General features: G+C 35.3%; 1 protein-coding gene across 1 annotated transcript; it reads left to right on the top strand.

Annotated features, from left to right (window-relative positions):
- The first annotated feature begins 5,539 nt into the window (after nt 1–5,539).
- Nucleotides 5,540–23,176, top strand: LOC111508781 (myrosinase 1). Its single transcript, XM_074169368.1, has 8 exons — nt 5,540–5,694; nt 10,313–10,573; nt 12,038–12,438; nt 15,175–15,269; nt 15,368–15,658; nt 15,714–15,848; nt 16,117–16,223; nt 22,667–23,176. Exons 1-8 carry the CDS (start codon nt 5,549–5,551, stop codon nt 22,974–22,976), a joined length of 1,746 nt encoding a protein of 581 aa, XP_074025469.1. The 5' UTR covers nt 5,540–5,548; the 3' UTR covers nt 22,977–23,176.
- The last annotated feature ends 315 nt before the right edge of the window (nt 23,177–23,491 follow it).

Below are 23,491 nucleotides of genomic sequence, written 5' to 3' on the forward strand. Positions count from 1 at the left end.
GGTCAACCATCGCATTTCATGAAATGAATGATGTTGGTTTTATAGTAAAGAAACAGATCAACAAATTCATTAGGGAAGCAAATAATGAAACATATCTGAAATATGTTTTCTGTTTTTCCGTTAACCAGCTACCGCCCCCTTGCGACAGCTCGGACAAGTCAAAATTTGAGGTTCAACTCAGTACACCTCGACCTCCACTGTTAAAGAATTCTTTCATTCGGAGACAGGCGTTCATGCGGAATAAACTTCCTGAGAATGTTTTTCCAAATTAATTCAATCTTCAGCGATTCAAATCCAATGTGAATTGCTGTATTTTCCTGTATTCAGTGTAGTGCTCCAATTGTGGATTACTTTGTGTGGGATTTCGAATCAAATGACACCTCAATGACACTCGTGGAGTAAACTGTCATGAGAGCATTTCACACCGATATCGGTTGAAAGCTAGCCATTCATTGAACCTGTCGAACAGCCCTACTCGGGAGAGATCAGCTACCGCCCCGCGGAAGAAAAGAATCCATTATCGCACCCATAATAGGGTGCTCCCGGGAGGCGTCAAAGGCATTCGAGTACGACGATAATACGAGGAACGAGTGTTATATGACCACTGTGAAGTAAATTGAATTTTGCGCACGCGTGCACTTGCAACTGAACCTAATTGCTTCTCGAGTATCTTGGAAAATATAAATTCCCGACCGAGGAAATCTATTATGGACGGGGACAAGTGATTTAGTATGTGTGTAGTCACCCCTCGGTTGATCGATACTACGTTTCGTTTTTCTCGGGGGATTGGAAAGAATCTCTCTTGAAATTTATCAGTATAACTACGAGAGTGGTATGAGAAGTTTCCGACTTAACAAAGACACAAGACATGTTTTCAGATTTTTGAAGTGATAACTTCTTATGAGAGGGTAAATCGCTTCGTAGCGCAAGTATGTCTGCCTCCTCTTTCTCCTCAGTCAAAATACAGAGCTAGCCGTATCTCGGACATGAATGTGCGGTATATTGTTGACTATGAGCAGTAACACTATTACCGCTTTAAAAGATAATCATGTATGCCTGCACTGCCTGGGGCCAGTGCGCAGCGACATACAGAAGACAGATCCAAACGTTTATGAACGCGTGCGTAAGGGCCGTCCTTAACGTACCTTAATGTACCGAATAGGTACATATATTAGCAATAGAATAATATCTTGAATGACTTGAATGAGCTTTTGGACCTGATCATTTCCAAAAAGAAACGTGAGGTGACACTAGACGGAGCTCCAATGGTTCCTGAAGATATGCCTCATCATCCAGCTTTAATTATTGATTTTAATAATTTTTTGATAAGCGAAACTAGTTTCGACTCAAATGATAACCAAAACCAAAAAAATTATAATTTCAAACGAGCCAATCACCCTGGATTATATAATGCGATACTTTCCACGAACTGGTCTTTCCTTCGGAATTGTGGTGATGTGAATTTAGCTGTTATTATTTCTATGATGTCTTATATAATATTATTGATTCACATGTTCCTATTTTCAAAGTGTTCAAACATAAATATCCCAAATGGTATACATCCGAGATTATTTGCAATTTCAAAAAGAACCTACAAACGGACTTACAATGGTAGAACAGGACTCAGCTAGAAGACAGCAAGAACTCCACAAGGAAGAGAAGCCGCCACAACCAGTACTTGCACTTCCCTACATCAGAGGATTATCGGAAAGGATAAGAAGGATTGAGTCCAAGTACAACATCAGGACCTGCTTCAGATCTGGGAACACTATCCGTAGCAGCCTTACAAAAACCAGGTCACCAAACGCGGACTGCGATTCCAAGAATTGCATTTACCGGCTACCCTGCGAGTGCGGAGAATCATTTCAAGGGCCTAAGAGGCCATTGAAAGTTCGCATTGCTGAGCACAAGAAACACACTCAGCGAGGAGAAACCAGCAAATCCGGAATAGCAGAGCTTGTTTGGACTCATCAACATAACATCAAGTGGGCTCAAGCTGAAATCATCCACAAGGATGAACACTGGTTTAGCAGAAAATTCAAAGAAGCCGCGTATATTTTGTCCAACAACGCATTTAGTCAAGCTAGCGCAGAAATACGTAACATATGGACACCTCTTATCAAGGGAAAAACGACCAATTCCCGCCAAACGGCCATCTCTCCCTAAAAACCATTGAAGGGGAAAAAGTGAAGAGGGGATAGGTGAAAGCACCCGAGTGACCTATAAATAGTCAGATCTCGGAGAAATAAGTCCAGTTATCACCCGAAGACAATTGTGGATACTAACAATCGAAACTTCGTGACATAACTTGGGTTGAAATCTTTTATTATTTATTTTTAATTTTTTGCTGATAATAATTTTTGATTTTCAGCCTTCATTAATATTTAAATTTTTATTTGTTTGGTTGTTGCTTGTATGTTATTTCTTTGTAATTTCAGGTTTTTGTTCAATGAAATTGTTATTTTCGGTTAATCTTATTAATTGTTTTATTGTTTTTTTCAGGGTTTTCAAATCAATTTATATTATATTAGACAATGAAACTCGGAACTGATGAAATACATCAAAAAGAAAGCTAAACTACGCGAGAAGTTCAAGAACACTGGGAATATGCAGTACAATTACGAATTCAAGAGCCTTAGACCTGCCATCAAAAACTAAATCAAAGCTGCATATGATATTTATTTAAATTCTATACAAGAATCTGTAGTATTTAATCCTGAATCATTGTGGTCATACGTACATTCCAAGAATACAACCTCCCGTATTCCAGGTAGGATGAAATATGATGGCTTCAATATTGATTCTCCAGATGAAATTGTAAATAGTTTTGCAAATTTTTTTCACAGTATATATTCATGCCCCGCAGTTGATGAAAATACTTTGCATCTATGCTTATCAAATTGTTTTATAACACATCTGGTCCTGATAAGATACCGTCCTTTTTTGTAAAAGATTGCATCGGTGTATTGGTCTATCCCTTACTGACACTTTTCAATCTTGCAGTTAAAAATAATAATTTTCCTGTATTAAAGAAGGTATCACGAGTTTGTCCCATTTTCAAGTCTGGAGATCCACCTTATATTCGGAATTATCGTCCTATCTCAATCCTATCGAACTTTGCAGAACTTCTCGAAATTGTCATCTAGTATCGCGTACATTCCTCAGTTCGTAATATCATATCTCCGCAACAACATGGATTTATGTCAAACAGATCCTCCATAACAAATTCAATTGTATTGACCCAAAATGTTAGTGATGTCTTAGATAATCGGGGTTAAGTTGATTTCCATAATTCAGCAGTACTTTTCATTAAATCCTACTTACTTCAATGCGAACAGTTCGTATATTATAACGGCTATGACACTTTTTATTACAATCCTTCATCTGGAGTACCTCAGGGGTCGAATCTCGGACCACTTCTGTTCTTATTATTTATTAATGACCTCAGTAATTATTTCGATTGGAATAAATTATTTTTTGCAGATGATTTGAAAATATATTCACCTGTCGAAACTATCGAAGACTGTAATACATCGAGTACAATTATCGAGTAGTCACCTATCTTTAGCATTTGCAATAATTCCATTTTAATTTCAAATTTGTGTGATATCAATTTTGATTTCCTAGAATATATTGTTGACACTGCATCTCAGTATTGCATGGAGAATATTTAATTTTCTGGTATAGTTATTTTTTATTTTATCCTATTATTTTATGATTTCTCAAATTGTAACTTTGTAATTATTAGGATCGATATTACTTTTTTTAACATACTTAGTTCACCTTGTAAATGATTTTCAACTGTTGGGTAATAAAGGCTATTATTATTATTATTATATTCCAGGATCTAGACCTGATAATATACTGAGTAGATGCATATATGAGACAACACACAGAAGACGCGTTTGACAAAATTCGAGCGCACGACAATTCAGCGCTACGCGATCTACACAATGCACTAAACAGGGATGACCCCAGATTCCGAGAGAGAGATGAACATAGAAGACCAACCAAGCAGAACCAACGTCCACCTCCAAGAGTCGCTGTCAGGCGGCTCCGGTAAGTATAAATTTTTTTAACAGATAACAAACACTTCCTTTTCAGGTTCAACGAGAAACACTCTGCCTCGATTTCTTTTCAAACCATAGTCTCGGGTTAGTTTTTGGGGACCCCATGCAAAAATTCAGTTAGGAAAGCCAAAATAAAATAAAACATTAGGTTAGAAAGTAAAAGCACCTAAAGGCTTGCTTGCTTGCCTATCAGCAAGGATTGAGGACCGCTCACGTAAGAGCGGGGGTGAAAGGAATGGGATATCAAGTTTTACTCAAAAAATCTATTTCGTGGGGAGAATTTTTCATGCCAAGACACTCATCCCGGGAGAGGCATGGGGTGTTTTGAAGCATTCAACAAATCTATTTCTATCTTTAGCGCTACTCCAAAAAAAGGGCAAACTGCGGACACGTGTTTCTGGCTATTGGCCTCATCAGCGCGGTGCAGCCAAGTGCAAAGATGGGTAACACTTGTTCGCCGAGAAAAGAGAACAACATATACCAACGGAGTCAACAACAGGAACCGACCATACATTTGTGGTTCCAGCTAGAAGACTTAGAATGCCCAGGCTACATCTAACATGACTATGTAGACGACTATAGCTACCTGCGTGACATCCGGGTCCAGGATATAAAGAAAGATATAGATGCTATCGAGTATGTATGGTATAAATCAAAAATGAAACAATTAGTCGACACAAAACTCCAACTGGTCTAGGTGTTACTTTTAATTCATCCCTCTCTTTCAATAAATAAACATATTGACACTACTCTAACAGCAGCTTATCGCATGTATGGATTCTTAGTTAGAAATACAAAAGACTTCGAAAAAGCTTCAACATTGAAATTACTTTATTTCACTTTTGTTCGATCTAGGCTGGAATATGCATCTGTCGTATGGAGTCCTCATTATCAAGTTAATATAAATCAACTAGAAGCCCTACAGAGACGATTCCTAAAATATATGTCTTTTAAACTTGAAGGCACGTATCCTACTGTAGGAATTCCCTATTATGAATTGTTTGTAACTCACAATTTTTGCAGTCTCGTGGTTAGGTGTAAATATTATTCATTTTTTTTTTATTCAAGGTCATAAACAATATCATCACCTGCTCTTAACCGTTACAAATCAAAATACATTTCTTAGCTAACTGACAGTTCTGTTTTTAAATTTTTTTTATTTAGATTCACAAATTATATTATGTAAGTACATATTTGTAAAAGCCACTATTACTCCCTATTCTGTAATTGGGTTCATGGTGTAGAGTAGTGTATGAAATAAATAAAGGGGCAAACCACAGACACGTGGTTACGAGGTATGTAGTCACAGATGAACGTATTGTGAGAACATCATTATGATGCTGTCCAATAATTTGTGAAAGTAAAACACACTTTTACATATGCAAATAAAAATATTTGACGTATCGATTCACAGAATATTCTCTGGGTTTCACCCAAGGCTAGATATGAATAGATTGTCTGTTATCTTTTCGAGGGGTATGCTAACACTGAGAAATCATACGACAATTGGTAAACAATTTGATACCATATACCATTTGTATCACAGTTCAGTTGTATTATCGAAAATAATGAATTCAGAAATGGATGGTGTCATGGCGATAGGTATAATTTTAGTCATCAACAGGTGAGGCAGTTATTATTTATGTCAAATATAAGTATATTTTATGAATCCGCAAAATATTTTTTGAAAATATTTTGCGGATTCATTTTATTCCATTGAAACTGTTCATTATTGAATTTCATGTGTGTGTAATATAATTTATTCTTGAAGTGGTGTGACAAATCACACGAATATGGCAATTATTCACTATGAATTCATGATTTTTGGGCGAATTTCATGAATTAACAGAATAAAACTCGACAAATTCATTCAATTCGATAGAATTTTGGAAGTGATTGAAATGAATTGATTTTAACTGCGAATTATCTTAGGTCTTTTTCACCTTGAAATTCATCGTGAATGTTGTGTTTTCTAGATATTGAGATGAAAAACGATGGTAAAGTTTTGTTGAGAGTTGTTTTCACTACTCCAATGGATATTTTGAATAGACTTACAATTCACTGTAGATATAGCTAATCTATAACAAATCTTTGTCTGCCAATCCTCATTTCAAATTGTATTTATATCTCAATCTGTTCATCACATATAATCATTTTTCAACTGGGAGTATTTTCAGTACGTTGTCAATTAACCACTTCATATCTCTTGTATGAGTTTCACATTAACAAATCTATGAATGTTTCAGATATACAAGATCAGTTAATCAATTTACTACCTTTATTTGTTTCCAAAGCATTCCTATTGTATTGAATGATGAACAGAAAATTTCATCCAATACCTTGATGCCGATGAAATCAGTCGTGCTGTAAATAACGATTTGATGAAGAAAGTTAACAAATGTCTGGAAGTTAACGAAAATGTCTTCAAAAATATTTTGAGATAATTTTTATATTCTCAGTGAAAAGAAAATTCAATATTTCTCATTGTTTGCTTTTTTTTAAAACATTCACAACAAATATTTTTCAATTCATTATTGATTCATCTAAAATCCTGTTTTCAATAAAAACCAATACGGCAGATCAGTAGTTCTAATAAACTTTTTCTGATGAGGGACTGCCAATGGGATCGCCAATTTCACCGGTTATAGCCAACATATATATGAAGTAGTTTAAAGCTCTGGCCATTGAAGAAGCCCGCAAGAAGCCCCGAGTTTGGTTGAGATACAGAGCTGACACCGTCATAATATGGAATCATGGGAATGCAGAACTAGACACCTTCACGAAGCATATCAACAACGTAAGTCTTTCCATCACTTTCACAATGGAGAAGGAAGCCCACGACGAATTGCTATTCTCAGACGTATTGATCAAGAGGACCGACACTAAATGGGAAACATCTGTATACCGAAAACTCACTCACACGGGACAGTATCTGAACCAGAAATCCAACCACCATCAATCGACTGAGAGAGGAATCATCAAGACTCTACTAGTCCGTGCTTTCGGGCTCTGTAATACAAAGGAAGGTCTCGAAAAGGAACTGAGCATCATCAAAATGACCTTCAATGGAATGGTTACCCCAAAATGATGGTGCAACAGACTTTGGCTGGAGGACAGCAAGAGCCTCACAAGGAAGAGAAGCCGCCACAACCAGTACTTGTATTTCCTAACATCAGAAGATTATAGGAAAGGATAAGACGAATTGGGTCCAAGTATAACATCAGAACCTGCTTCAGATCTGGAAACACTATCCGTAGCAGCCTCACAAAAACCAAGCCACCAAAAACGGACTGCAATTCCAAGAATTGCATGTACAGGATACCCTGCGAGTGCAGACAATCATACATGGGTGAAACTAAGAAGTATTGAAAGTAGGCATTGCCGAGCACAAGAAACAAACACAGCGAGGAGAAACCAGCAAATCAGGAATAGCAAAGCATGTTTGGATTCATCAACCTAACATCAAGTGGTCTCAAGCTGAAACCATCCACAAGGAAGAACACTGGTTCAGGAGAAACTTCATATATGTTGTACAATAACGCATTCAGCCATCTGGCGCAGAAATACGCAACATATGGAAACCTATAATCAACATGACCAACTCTCGCCAAACGGTCAGCTCCCACTAAAACCGATGAAGCTGGGGGAGGGTAGAGGGGATAGGTGAAAGAACACGAATGACCTATAAATAGTCAGATCTCGTAGGAATAAGTCCAGTTATCACCCGAAGACGTTTGTGGATACTAACAATCGAAACATTTTGAAGTAACTTGACTAGAAATCTTCAATTTTTTAATTTTCATTTCTTGTTATTCATTTTTGAATGTCATCTCGTGTTGTATTTTATTTAATTGGAATTTCAGTTTTTTTGCATGATATAATTTTTTTTTCAGCTAATCTTTTTAATTTTGTATGAATTGTTTCAGAGATTTCAAATCAATTTATATCATATCAGACAATGGAAGTCCAAAACTGAAATATATCTTGAATGGTTGATTTTTTATGAAATGAATTTGTCATGAAAATCAGTCAAAATCATCAAAACTATTCTGAAATACTGGGTGATCCGTTAGAAAAAACTGAGTTTTGGATAACTTCTCATCTTCAGATTCACTTATCGATTCCGAGCAAATTGTACAACATTTTGGAAATGTTAGTCCTACAAGATGATGGATCAATGATAGCTTATTCATTTATGTACCCCACAGAACTTCAGTTCTGTGATAGGTGTATTTTGCATCGCCAACTATTAATACAGCTTCTACTTCCTTGGTGGATTTGGGGGCATCGGTATATACGAGATCTGTTCAAAAAGTAAGGTGAATGTTTAAATTTCGCGGGCTACGTACCGTCGATTAGCGATTTTTTCATTCGATAATGTTTTTGACACATGGTCGTACGGTCAATAAGGGGTATTATCCTGAAGTTATGAGCCGCTTGCGATAGGTACTCGTCATTGGTTGTTCGGAATTTTTTGGCCAAAAACAACACCATAATCATGCCTCAGCCATTGTATTCTCCAGATTTGCCCCCCTGCGACTTTTTGTGTTTCTTAGATTGAAAAAGCCCACGAAAGGACGGAGTTTTGCGACAGTTGAGGGGATAGAAACTGAATCGACGAGAGAGCTCAAGGATATACCAAAAAATGCATAGCAGAACTTCTTCGAGGATTACAAAAATCCCTGGAATAAATGTATTATATCTGTGGATGACTGCTTCGAAGGAAACAAAATAGAAATTGTAGGAGTGTCATTTTTGTGATATTTGAAACTACAGATATTACATAGTGGTGGTCTATTGTCCACAGTGGAGGGATTTCAATTTTTCTTTTAGATTTCTAATTCTATTTGGGACTTCATAATGGCATTCTGAATTCGTAACATTCACCAGTAAATATTGTTAACCACATACAGTATCATCCTCAAAATATGCACCATGTGGGAAACTTATCCATTAAGGGTTTTTAGACAAAAACTTATTCTTGATAAAAGTTTGTGCATCCCTCAAAACTGAACATGCACCAACAAAATACAATAAATTACACGTAATATACGAGGAGCCTTCAAATATTTGATTTTGAGACAGGAGTAAAGAACTCTTATTTTGAAAAATTTCGAAAAACGTTATTCAGAAAAGTTATTCAGCATTGAAAAATACATTTAGATTTGAAGTCATGGTCATCCAAGCTGAGTTTTATTTTTTTAACAATTTTTTCAAATGTGGACTACGGAAAACAAATTGCTAAGACGATAAATAGACAACATCTTGTATACGACGGTTTATTTTAAAAGCCTACAATATTACAAATCACACAACTATGGTGTTAACTAGGGTCAATTTCTTTGATGAATAAAATAATTTTCAAAGTTTTTGGTGCAAAATTATTTTTATTTTTATTACTCAAAAATCATACAGTATTGTAACAAGAACTTGATATTCAATAATATCAAATCACGAAACATCGAAATGAAATGAGTATTTTGAAACAAACTGGAAATTATTTTGGAGAATTATTTTGGACATGAAAATCTCCAGAAAATCAATGAGTTTGTTGCGAAACACCTATTTTATTTTGATGTTTTGTGATTTGATATTATTGAATATCAAGTTATTGTTACAATATAATATAATTTTGAGTAGTTTTTGGCGTTAACGAAAAATTTAAATTACTTTGCACCAAAAACTTTGAAAATTATTTTACTATTCAAAAAAATTGACCGTGGTTAGCAACATAGTTTTGTAATTTGTAATATTAGAAGCTTTCAAAATGAAACGTCTTATAGAGGATGCTGTGTATTTATCGTTTTAGTAAATTTTTCTTTTCGTAGTCCTCATTCAAGAAAATGGGTAAAAAAAATAAAACTTCACTTAGCTGGCCATGACTTCAAATCTATATGTATTTTTTGATGCTGAACAACTTTATTGAACAACATTTTCCGAGATTTCCAAAATAAGAGTAGTTTACTCCTGTCTCAAAATCAAATATTTGAAGGCTCCTCGTATATTACATGTGTTTAACTGTATTTTGTTGATGCATCTTCAGTTTTAGAAGATGCACAAACTTTTATCAAGAATAACATTTTGTCGAGAAACCCTTAATAAATATGTTTCGCATATGGTGCATACTTTGGGGATGACGCTGTAGAAACAAATATCAAATCTCAGTTTCCATTTTCTAATGAAGTTTCCTCATACTTATCAACAATATATTTTCCACAATAAACAAAGTTCCATGTTTCCAGTTGCGTATACTCCTTGGATCAGTACTCGTTTCCAGATAATTTCATGTTTGGAGTAGCTTCTTCCGCGTACCAAATTGAAGGAGCCTGGAATGAAGAAGGCAAAGGAGAAAATATCTGGGACCACTCTGTTCACGATCCTGAATTATGGAATGGTCCCAATGCTGACACTGCTGCCAATTCGTACCACAAATACAAAGAAGATGTGGCCCTGATTAAAAAAATGAACTTGGGCCATTACAAGTTTTCACTATCCTGGACGAGGTAATTATCAAGAAACTATTTTATCTCCGTGTGAAAGATATGCCTGACGTTTCGTCTACTACTGCGGTAGACGCTATCAAAGGCGATATAGTAACTGTCGCAGTGCCCGAGTCGGTGCTCCAGTCGTTGTCCCCGTTATTCCAAACGCATTAACGCTGATGCTAGTATTTGACTCCGCAGGGGTGCCATGCTGATACTAAGTATACATATAAACGCTTGGGACGCGCTATTTTTAGGCACGTGCCGATGGCCCCCCAGCCGGTACCACCGCAACCGCTGTCTCTGCATTTTAAATCTATAATATCTTCGAATCGAAGCTGTGAATCATGAATTCTCACAGATCAGCAGAAGAGTAGAATCCAAGCTATTGAAATGAAATACCTTAGACGAGTGGAAGGAATTACGAACATCGATAGAATAAGAAATGTGGACATGAGAAAAGAACTCGAAGCTACAGCCAATACTAGAATTTGTAGAAGAAAGACAACTCAACTGATGGGGACACTTGTATCGAATGAAAAAGACAAGAGTAACTTGAGAAGTTTGGGAAGCGAGCATCCAGAAGAATAACGAAGGAAATCATGGGATAATACAATATTATGACACATACTGGAAAAAAAAGTAATATTGGCAGAAGCGAAGCATTTGAGTAGTGATAGCTTCATAAATGAGCCATCATTTCTCGAAGGAGAAAATGGTTATTGTGGGTTATCCCTAATAGATAGACATATACCGTCGCGGACTTCCATCCTCCGTGCTTCTTAATATCCGTTATATTTGCTCCTGATTCTGTGGAAGATTCCCACATTTCTTTTTGTATCAAGATGGAGTAGTAGAAAGCCAATAAATTTCTTTCCCAAAAATTAATCACTCATAAAAATATAACCCCTTCAATTGAAAGCAGAAGACCTTCTGAAACAGTGACCTGTATATTCCTTTTGTTCCCGGAGGTTTAGAAACTCAATAGAGATTCGAAAACACAAGGATAATTTCAATAGAAAAGAATATGCAATGAACATAAACCGTTACCACATCGCTGTTGATAATGTATATCGCACTAGTAGACGAAACGTTAGGCATAAAAATATACTTTGAAGTTTGAACCTATGACTGGGATTGAATCAAGTAAGCGTATGAATGATTTCATGTCCTGTCATCGTGACATGAGTAGATTTTTTTCTCATCTGTGACAGAAAGTTTTAATGTTCTGAATGAAATGAGTGCTTCATATCTGATGGAATTGACCAATAATCATAAAAAAGCATTATGCATTTGAGTGACATGTTATTTTGGAATTTTTACTGACCTTTCACAGGCCTTTGGGCTTGGGTAACGAAGGTAAAGGCATTATTCATTCGTTCATTCATTAAAAGTTCCATGAAAGTACGCACCGAATCGCATATTTTAGTCAATGAATATTTGTACAATAAATACGTGTATATTTCAAACTAGTTTGATTTTCAGGATACTTCCAAGTGGATTCAATGATTCTGTGAACCAAGCTGGAATTAATTACTACCGAAACTTGCTCAGTGAATTGCGGAATAAAAATATAATCCCAATGGTTACTTTGTACCATTGGGACCTACCCCAGTCAATTCAGGATAAAGGAGGCTGGACAAATGAGGAAACAATCCAGTATTTCGTAGATTATGCGAGGATCGTGTTCCAGAATTTTCCAGACGTGGATTACTGGATAACGATTCACGAACCAAAACAGGTTTGTAGAGGAGGATATGGCAATGGGTGTTTGGCCCCCTTCATTTTCGACAGTGGAAGAGCTGATTATAAGTGTGCTTATGTAATACTGAAGGCACATGCTGCTGTTTATCATATGTACAAGAATGAGTTTCCAGATTCGAAAGGTGAGTTTTGTTGAGAAAAATTGTAACTAATTGCAATTAGGAGTTAGATAAGTTAGATACATTTTCGTGTTTCTGGCTTGAACCGGTTTTCTTGAGATTTTCAGTTAATGGTACTCACGAATTTCGATAAGTAGGATTGGTACCTTTTATTTAATATGATCTTAGTTCTACTAGAGAAAACACTTCTTCCACACCAGAACAAAAACGTCATCGGAAGATGATAAAAACTGAATTTTTCATCTCAGTAACTGGTATTTACCAGAGCATTACCCCAAGTAATGATATTCATCAAAATGAGATTCATTGAAAGAATTCTCAGTTCAATTTTTTTTGAGGATCAAACACAAAAACTACAGGAATATACTTGAGTCGCTCTAAATAGCCTGTAGTTTTGAATTCGAATCGCTGAAGATTATGCGGTTTGGAAACATTTATCTTTTTGGAGAAAACTGATGCCTGGGTTTTCGTAGGTTTTAATCGAACCTGGTTACTTTCACCTCAGATCGAAATCACCTCTAGATCCTCGTTAAGATATTCAACTTCCTGCTGTCGGTGAAGATGTGTATCCGCCAAGGCCGTAGCCAGGGGGGAGATCAAGGGGGATTGATCCCCCCCAAAAGTTCTACAAGCAACGGCCATCCAAAAATTATATCAAATACAATGATTGCCTTGTTTAAACATCACAGGAGACATGAGAATAACACCAACTGCGGCAATGGAATTAATTAGTGGTCTGTCCCCTCTGGACCTGTACGTTAGAAGGTTGTGTTAATGACCGTGTTACGATTGCACACGGCTGGTGTAAACCTCGAAGTAGGAATGGGTCAATTGAGGCTGAGCCCATGGCGGAAGCGCACACTGCGCAAACTCTGCTGCAGGCAACCAGTGATGCAATTGTACCCATGTTTGTGTTTAGTGAACCCTACAAAATACAAATAAAACAGAACACAAAGTCAGATGCTACAAATGCAATACGCATATATACATACGGCTCAAAAACCAAAGGAGGCTCAGGATTGGGAGTGTACTCCAGATCTAGCGATGACCAGGAAAAATCTACTCTTACTTCCTACTGGTCACTGTCAACTAAGAAAACACCTCCATAATATGGGGTTAGTGGATACACCTCTTGCAGGATGTGTGAACAGGAAGATGAAACTGTCAGGCATGTCCTATGCGAGTGTACGGAGTTATCATCAATAAGAGAGTGTGGTTGGCGAGTCTTGGCCTACATCTGCCGATATAAAGGAGATATCTACTAGTGACCTGTTCACCTTCCTGTAAAGGACAGGATCGACGATGACTTAGAAGGACAACCAAGTGTTCGAAAGAGAATATTCAAAAAAAACTTCCCCGAAATACAATGGAAAAACCTTACGTCAATGTGCGTACAAACTTTCAAAGATCTTGACGACACTACCTGTTTCCACATGTACCCCTGAAAGGACATTCTCTTCTCTGAAACGCCTCAAAACTTATTTAAGGAACTCCACAAGCCAGGAACGGCTATACGGTTTGACGTTGATGTCAATCCACCGCAAAATTGACATCGACACCGAGGAGGTAATTGATTTCTTTGCTGCAAACAAAGCTAAAAACTAAATTTGATTTAGTGAAATGATGTTAATATTTCTATGGTTTTCTAATAAATATAAATGATCATGTAACACCATTTTTCTACTGTTCCACCAAACCAAAGCCCCCCTGAAATGTTTTTTGGCTACGGCCGTGGTATCCGCAGCTGAAGTCCTGGAAATGTGTTGAAATGTGATAATATCTAACGGACTTTCTATTGTTTACCTGATATCCACCTGGTTTATATTCCTAAGAGAGTGAAAAACTTGCTGAATTTTATTAATTCGGACTTCCATTGTCTAATATGATTCTACTATGACTGAAAATCTATGAAAGAACGAATAAAATTACAAGGAATAGCTTAACTATCGATTATATCAAACAATAAAACATGAGATGAAAAATTAACAAAAAATTGAAAGATAAATAATGAGTGAATTCATATACCAAGTTACTTCACGACGTTTCGATTGTTGGTTATTCTTCACAATCGTCTTCACTCGAAGACGAATGTGGAGAATTATATTAGACCAATAAAATTCACATTATCAACCACTTTCAAAGAAATAACGTGCTGTTTGGGATGCTACTTTAATTGATCCTATTCCATATTTTTCAATTTCTGAACGTGGGAAGGCATCTAAAACCCTGTTTTCATACTGATCTCTAGAATTTTGAAGATTTTTTACTTATTGTTCGGCTGTTTTCTAAGATGTGTAGAGCTATATTGAACTTCTCTGGTATACAAAACTGAACACGAGATACATGTTCTTTGAACTGCGTTATTATCGTTCGCTTAGTTAGACCAACATACTTTCAGTCGTAATCCTCACAGCTTATCTCGTGAATCCCAAACTTTTCTTTTTTCGACACTATGTTTTTCGGGTTGCCCAATACCTGCTGGATTATATTATTAGTTTTGAGAACTTCCTTTATGTTTTATTTTTCGAACATTGGTGTATTTTGGTTCATATGTAAGTTGAAAGTTATTACTTTTCTCATATGAACTGAAATGCACTAATAGAGCTACAACAGAGCTACTATGTTGGTCATTGTCTGTACAATTGATAATGAAATTTTTCATAGGTCCGGCTCATAAAATAATAAAAAAACAATTTTGATACGAGATGTTTTCACTATATTACTTATTGATCTCTTCAGGAAAAGTATCAATAGCCCTTGATGGATCTTGGTCTCAACCACGTGTTAATACTAAAAATGAAATTAAAGCAGCTAAAAGAAGACACGATTTTGAGGTAAATATTAGGTAAAATTGAAGGAAAAATTGACATATTGAAAGTGTTTGACCAATTTGATGTCAAATCTATTGTTCATGATTAATAATAATTTTCAGTTTGGATTATACGCAAATCCAATTTTCGTCAACGATTGGCCACAAACGGTAAAGCAAATAGTTTACGCTAGAAGTGAAAAAAAACATTTCAATGGTTCACGGCTACCCTATTTTTCGCCAGAGGAAATTTCAGAAATACGTGGTACCGCAGATTTTATGGCTCTAAATTACTATGGAGCTCGTGGTGTAGAAGATGCTAAAGTGGATCATGACACTTATGGGTATGATAACGACTTGGCTGTCAAGTATTGGCAAAATGACTCTTGGGTTGAAATGTCCAGTGGACTTTCCGTAAGCACATGACTTATCAGGTAAGAGAAAGGAGTTCATCACTTTACTTTTGAAGGTCGTCCCGTGGAGCATTCAAAGCTTTTTGTCATATGTGAGAGATGATTTTCATGTAACAGAAATAATAATAACAGGAAATGGTGTGGAAGACGAACATCCCACTCAGGATAATTTCAGGATAAATTATATTGCTGTAAGTATTCGAATAATTGTAATTTTTCCAACAGAATTAATTCTGATGACTAATACTAATAGTATTATACTAATAGGTTTTTCAAAACCATACCTACCAAGATTATTTCATAATTCATAATGTCCACAACAATGTGATTCTTCAACGGCCTAGTGCGAGAAATACGTTCTTCCTAGGCTAGGACGGTTGGCAAAAAAATATTTTGTGATATAAAAAATTGTCATGAATTTGATGAAGGATAGATCTATGCATATTATTATTTTTTCAGGATCATCTTCAATATATTTTGAAAGCCATTTACAAAAATGGAATTAATGTTACTGGCTACACCTACTGCAATCTTTTGGATAGCTTTGAATGGAACGAAGCGTATAGGTGAGGTTATACATAGTATCTACTACCCAAAAGTAATATCTCAGTAGAAAGAAAGACTCTCAATAAAGCCTTGAAAATCAGTCCAGTTTGCTTAAGGCCAATGCATGATTTTTTAAAATATTCAATTATCCAAACACCTGATCCTCAGGTCATTTCGTAAACTATCAATAGTTTCTAAAAACCAGGTGATAAGTGGCACAGAGATATGCATCAATATACAATGTGTTTCAGTATGTTGGAACCACTTGCAAAACATTAACGTCATGCAAGTACTGCAAGTACAGGTGTTGCAGACCCAGGATAGGGATATGAACCTGCCTAGGAACCTATGCGACTGTATTTCAAGGGGGAATTTACGCTATTGAATTTTATGCGGAGAGATTGGAAGAATCCAACCTCATACACAAGTCAGTAAAAATATTCTCGGACAGTCAAGTGGCGTTGGAAGCTCTTGGCTCCTATCGAGCAACGTCTAAATTGATAGCAAATTACCAAAAACGACTCTCCTCGAAAGAACACTCAACAGATTGTCTCTGGTCTGGATTCTTGGCCATACTGGCCTGGTAGGCAATGAGGCTGCCGATTCCCTTCCAAATGGAAGCTGCAAGCAGCTTCATCGGACCAGAACCTGTCATTGGCATCGCTTTAGGCTTTGCCAAACAAAGATTGAACACCTGGATGACAAGAAGATTTATGGACTTCTGGCAGAATCTTTCAGGATTGGCTCACTCCAAGGCGTTTATTTACCATTAGAATCTTGATACCAAACAGTTGTTGGACTACAGTAGGGATGAACTACGATGTCTAACAGGCCTTCTTACAGGTAGGCAGAGTTGTACTCTTATCATCTGTACTGACCTGGTGAGAGGTCTCACCATACAAACTAATCGGCTTCGTCAAGCTAGGTGTATTTGGTCGAGTGTGAATAAGTGTGAGCCACAATAAACCTTTGCGTGTTGCGGTGGAGGGTCGAATAGACCCAGTCACTATGGACCTAACCTAACCCAACATAACAGAGATTTTCTTCCCCATCTCATAGGATTATGAACTGTAATTGAAAATTTTAAAATTCATTATTGAAAAAATATATATAATTTTATATTGGCTTCCCCACAAAAAAAAATAAAATCCATAGTGGATCACTCTCAAGTTGGTACCATTTATTTCAACATGACACTTGACACATTCTGTTGGAATTTGTCCTTCATTGACCGGAGCAATACATGACCTCAATATCTATTCTACGAATGGAAACCCTCAGAAGTCGAAACTTGTGCGAGCTAAGGATTAATGAGGTCTTACCTTTTAACGTGTTTTTCCTAACGTGTGATTCTTAATATCTAACATGTATTTCGTTGGTTATTATGCTAATTAGTTTAATATAAATTGAATCTCACATATATACTAAGTCCTCGTTTTTCAATACTTCCTGTTGCCTGACGAGTAAGTAATCATCAACAACTTTCTAAATTCATAACTTCAAAGTAAAAAAAAAATATTTTTTAATCAGGTTACTTACTTCCATGTGAGCACTGATGATGACGAAAGTCGAAAGTGCTTTGTTATAAGAATTTGTAACTATTCACTTTAATGCAAAAGTGTTCGATTCATTATTGATAATAATTCAATAATAATGTTTATTCATAAATAGCGAAAGAATACAGACCTATTGTCACGAAATCAAAATCCACCGAAGCTGATATTATCAGCTTGTGTGTGGTGACTAATTATTATGGGGTGATGTTGACGAATCGAATGTAATACAGTCAAATTAATGGAAAAGGAAACAAGGGTAAAAATGAGATTCTAGGTTAACCAGAAGAATGTGTTTTCAACTAGCTTGAGAGTTTCAGATATAGCTTAATTATAAAAAGAGCAGTGAAATAAATTTGGAACAAAAATGGCTTAAAAAAAGTGTAAACACTATAATTTTTTCCAAGGAAATAATACTGAATAATAACACCAAAAATGCCATTGAAATAAAATTACTATTCAGGTCATCATAACGATAATATTGAGAGTATTCCGCAGAATATACGAATTGTAACTATAATTTGTTGTGAAGTAAGGATAATTAGTACAAAAGAATGGTTTCAAACGTTATATTTACGTCATAAATTAATCATGAAATATGGGGCAAGCGCGATCATCAAAATCAGGAAAGTATTATTTGTGTTGATATGATAATGGCATGCTTCAGATTTCCACAGAAAAATCTGACAGAACGAGTGTGTCAAAGAAATTATTTTAAATAGCCTTAACTCAATATCAATTATAGTATGTATTCTTTATATCGACTGATCGATGTGTTGAAATTCTTGATCTTGAAGTCAGCCATAATTTCAGTTTCTTCTTGAACAGAGATAATGAGTTTAGTTGTTTCAATTTATTTGGTAGATCGTTGTATATCTTTGGCCCAAGAAACATGCTAGATCTCTGGGCTATAGTTTTAGTCAAATGTGGAACTAAAATGGTGATTTTTTTTGACCTTGTGGAGTAGGAATAATCTAGAAATATTTTGATCTGATTTTTTTTCTGACCAACAGCAAGTGTCAAATGAAATATTTGTTTTACATCTAATATATTTTTTTCATTGATTCGGCCGTTACTCGATGATTAGTCACTTGAAAAAGCTAATGTTCAGCCACATATGTTGTGATATATTTTTTCAATAAAGTTTGTGGAGATCAAATCGTTTAGGTGCAGTTTGTGAAAAAATCTAATATATTGCCAAGCTTGAAAAGGTCATCTGATGGGTAGGTAATTGGTTTTCTGAATATTATTTTCAAAATCCATTTTGGAATTATTTCAACATTCTTTATGATGTCATTATATGCCCCTCCCTAAGCTATTATGCCATATCTCAGTTGGGATTCCACTATTGCGCAATACAGCATTAAGAGATGTTTTTCTTCAAGAATGTTTCTTAAATAATTGAATTTAGACAATATGCTTCCAATTTTTTGCATTAACTTCCTAATGTGTAAGTTCCATTTTGAATGATTGTCTATAATTACACCGAGATACTCTATTTCTGTAGCTTGTGTGATTTTCATGATGCTGTTTTCACCTCTGATTTCAAGGCGTTGAAGAATGGGTAAGTTTTTGTTTTTCACTGAAAAGGCTAAATATTTTGTTTTAGAAAAATTTATAATCAATAGTTTGAAATTGAGCCAATCAATGATTGTTTTAAAGTCATTTTGTGCTTTAGTGTAGAACGAGTTTCAGTTATCGGCTTCATAAAAAATTGCTGTGTGGCCTGCATAGCTTATAATTGTCCCATCAGTGTGGACATTAAACAGGTCATCAAGATATACTGTGAAGAGAATTGGACCAAGTATGGTGCCTTGAGGTACCCCAAACTTCATCACTTCATATTCACCTAAAGTATTACCTACTTTGACACACTGCTTTCTCTCACTCTCAAGGTACTTTTTATGAGAGTTGAACACGTTCCACGAATACCTAAATCTTCTAGAGCGTTCAGGAGTTTATTATGACTGACAGTATCGAACGCTTCGGCCAGATCAACGAATATGCAGAGGCATGGTTTCCTACTATCAAAGGATTTATAAACTTGTGTAGTTATTCCTTTATCGCATCTTGTGTTGACCTGGCCTCTACATCCAAACTGACTAGATGAAAGGAGATTCTATTCCTCAAAAAAAACTGTTAACCTTCTCTTCGAAATATATTCTAGATTTCTAGTTATATCAGTGATTAGAGAAATCGGTTTATAATTTATGCATTTCAATTTTTCTCCTTTTTTAAAAATGGGTTCAATAACTGTCGTCTTTAAAGATTTAGGCCCATATCCTGTCGATAGTATTTTATTGATGAGCAGTGTTAGTGGCTCTTTAATATATTATTCAATATGCTGCAGAACTTCTACAGATATTTCATCTTTCAGCTTTGGTTAACAGTTCTAAACTCTTTATAATTCCGAGGAGTTTCTATTTTGAGCACTAGGTCCTCAGCAATTTCAGTATCTCTAAAAAATTTTCCTATAGGGTCAGTTGTGGTTTTGTTATCCCCAGTTTCAATTTCTGTTACTTCCGTGCTTTTAGATGGTTTAGAGCAAGCAGCATTTACTGTTTTCCAGTATAAAATACAATAATATAATAATTGTGCACTTTCATTCAGAGATATTTCGAATAAACAAGTATCCACTAAGGCAGTGCCTGTGCGTGGGTGATTTACTTATTCCAAATATTGACAATAATTAGTACACTTCAAAATCGGGTTCAGTTGCATTTCTATATAAGGATTATATGTATAAAATTATGTATAATTCACTAAAATGTTGTAACATAATAAAATTATAGTGGATGTAATAAAATTAAGCTAATGAGCCTTACATACAATTATTGAAACATAAATATCATAACATAGGTAACGAATATAAATAATCAACAAGAATAAAATATATTGAATATTCCAATATTCAAACAATGAATGGACAGCCTTACGTTCTAAAGAAAGAATAAAATGTTCAGTTTTTTTTTGAAGGAATATATGTTTGAGACTTCTTTGTTTTCCGTCGGCAAAAAGTTATAAAATTTACTAGATAAAGTATGATTTCTCTGTCCTTTTCTCTTTCTGGAGAAAGACTAGAACTGACTAGATGAAAGGAGATTCTATTCCTCAAAAAAAACTGTTAACCTTCTCTTCGAAATATATTCTAGATTTCTAGTTATATCAGTGATTAGAGAAATCGGTTTATAATTTATGCATTTCAATTTTTCTCCTTTTTTAAAAATGGGTTCAATAACTGTCGTCTTTAAAGATTTAGGCCCATATCCTGTCGATAGTATTTTATTGATGAGCAGTGTTAGTGGCTCTTTAATATATTATTCAATATGCTGCAGAACTTCTACAGATATTTCATCTTTCAGCTTTGGTTAACAGTTCTAAACTCTTTATAATTCCGAGGAGTTTCTATTTTGAGCACTAGGTCCTCAGCAATTTCAGTATCTCTAAAAAATTTTCCTATAGGGTCAGTTGTGGTTTTGTTATCCCCAGTTTCAATTTCTGTTACTTCCGTGCTTTTAGATGGTTTAGAGCAAGCAGCATTTACTGTTTTCCATAGCAGTTTTGCACTGTTTTTATTTTTATCGACCTCTTTCTTATAATAATCAGCCTTAGATTTCTTCAACAATGTATTCAATTCATTTCTATACGTTTTGAATTGTCTTAATAGAGAATGATTTCCTTCAACAAGTTTCCATTTATTGAATAACATATTCCTTCTGGGGACAGAGTTTACTAGAGCTAATGTTATCCAAGGTTTTCTTTTTTTTGTATTTTATTTGTCACCTCTTTTGTACTAGCATTCAAAATGTCTTCAATTTTTTTTATGAATAGATCAGTTGCTGATTCATAAATGTAACTATCAATTATTGAATAATTATTTCAATCGTATACGAGGTTTGACAAAAAATATGATTCTGTTCAAGAGTGAAGTATCTTCATTTTTAATTAGGAATATGCTGACCTGTTACTTTATAAAAATTGAAAATATAATTCATGATTATACAATTTCTGCAATGAATTTTACTTGAAACGCGTCGTTATTGAATGAACATTTTTCTGGAAATTGCGTAGTTGTGATCATGTTTTGACACTATCGAGACTTGTTACTGAAAAAAGTTGATTAGAATTATAAATCACGTTCAAATATTTATTTGCATCAATTAACGATATTTCCTAGTTTCTCCAAACTTATCTCTGAAACGACAAAATTTATTGTAGATGTAATATAGTTGGGAAACTTCAAACAATACACGCAAAAGTTATGTGTCTATGAATCGCAGGAGATAATTGTTTATTGTTGAACATCACTTGAATGGACATTAATTTTGTTCAATAATGATTTTCAACATGGTCGAAAATGAAAATACTTCACTCCTGAGCCAAAGTCATATTTTTCAATGAGCCTCGTATACAACTGAAGGAATTCTATAACCATGATTGCATTTTATGTTTTGGTCTTCGCAGAACCTTTTTTCTGTAACTTAAATCAATAATAAAAGATTTTCCATATGGTTCAAACGTATTGAGAAATGTGTGAAAGCAATTCTCAAGGTTTTTCGGTCGTGGTCTACAGGTTTTTATGCCTGACGTTTTGTCTACTAGTGCGGTATACATTATCAAATGTATATATTTGACTCTGGTTCTGTATTCTTGTTGGTAGGCTTGGCTTGGTTCCTCTTTATTGAATTACCTGACCTCGTGTACCTTTCAGTACACATTTATTGATGTTCATTGCCTCTTGTTTCCTATTTAAATGAGAACCAATTCGAGTACTGCGATGCAGATGAAACCTCAGGCATAAAACCCTGCAGACCATGGCCAAAACACCCGGGAAATATCTTTGACTCAGTCATCTCCGACAGTCTATTGTGTATCTCGTTGGCTTATGCAAATTTTTTGAAATATTTCAGCCCACATTACGGCCTTTACAGCGTTGACGACGATAAATCTAGAAGCGCCAAAGATTCAGTTGACTTTTATCGACGAGTTGCCACGGAACATAAAATCCCTGTAGACATTCCTCCTACTGGCTATCCAACGACTGCAAAGTCTGAAAGTACAATTTCTTCTAGAACAACTACAACCACAATGAAAACAACTATTACTACTAGTACAGGTACTACAGATGGGCGAAAATATTCTGGATCGAGTTCTTCTGGAGTCTCTGGACTTCTTTTGACACTCTCTATGTCAGTTTCAATATATTTGAAACTCTTTTGATAGTATTCAAACATGAGAAGATAACTTTGAATTCCTTCTCAGTAGCGTCGAATTCAAACGAAATATATGTCACATTGGGCAAAACTGAGTATTGATGTTACTAATTAAGTTGTGATGTTATTAATATATTGTAAAAGTTTGTTGATTATTGAATTGTCAAAAATGTGCTAAGATTATTTCAATATACTTTTTTATCTACATTATTGGATGACGATTATATAACGATTACATAATTTTTTCTATGGGTCATGTCGGGTCATCTCGCTGGCCATTTGGTTGTTACTACAGACTAATTGGTCTTCAACCACTTCAGTACTTTTATCAATTGAACTCCATTTATTCTCAACCCAGTAGCTCCTACAGGACCTCAGTGAAAATCAATGTTGAACAATAGTACCATGAGAATGAAAATTCGTTCACGAGGGAACCTGGTTTCGTTGATATTGAATGGATATATTGCCTTACTCTGAGTTACTTCAAATATCTAGTCGTATCCCATCTCACAAACTCAAAAT

Source organism: Leptinotarsa decemlineata, unplaced genomic scaffold (assembly GCF_025532065.1).
Source record: "Leptinotarsa decemlineata unplaced genomic scaffold, Ldec_3_MD MMD2_P_RNA_scaffold_5, whole genome shotgun sequence".
Taxonomy (NCBI): Eukaryota; Metazoa; Arthropoda; class Insecta; order Coleoptera; family Chrysomelidae; genus Leptinotarsa; species Leptinotarsa decemlineata.

Bases quoted from the DNA above. Each gene is read 5' to 3' on its own strand.
- LOC111508781 (XM_074169368.1), top strand. From the start codon at position 5,549: ATGCTAACACTGAGAAATCATACGACAATTGGTAAACAATTTGATACC. The intron at 5,695-10,312 runs GTGAGGCAGTTA...CCATGTTTCCAG, and splicing joins ATAATTTTAGTCATCAACAG to TTGCGTATACTCCTTGGATC. The intron at 12,439-15,174 runs GTGAGTTTTGTT...TGATCTCTTCAG, and splicing joins TGAGTTTCCAGATTCGAAAG to GAAAAGTATCAATAGCCCTT.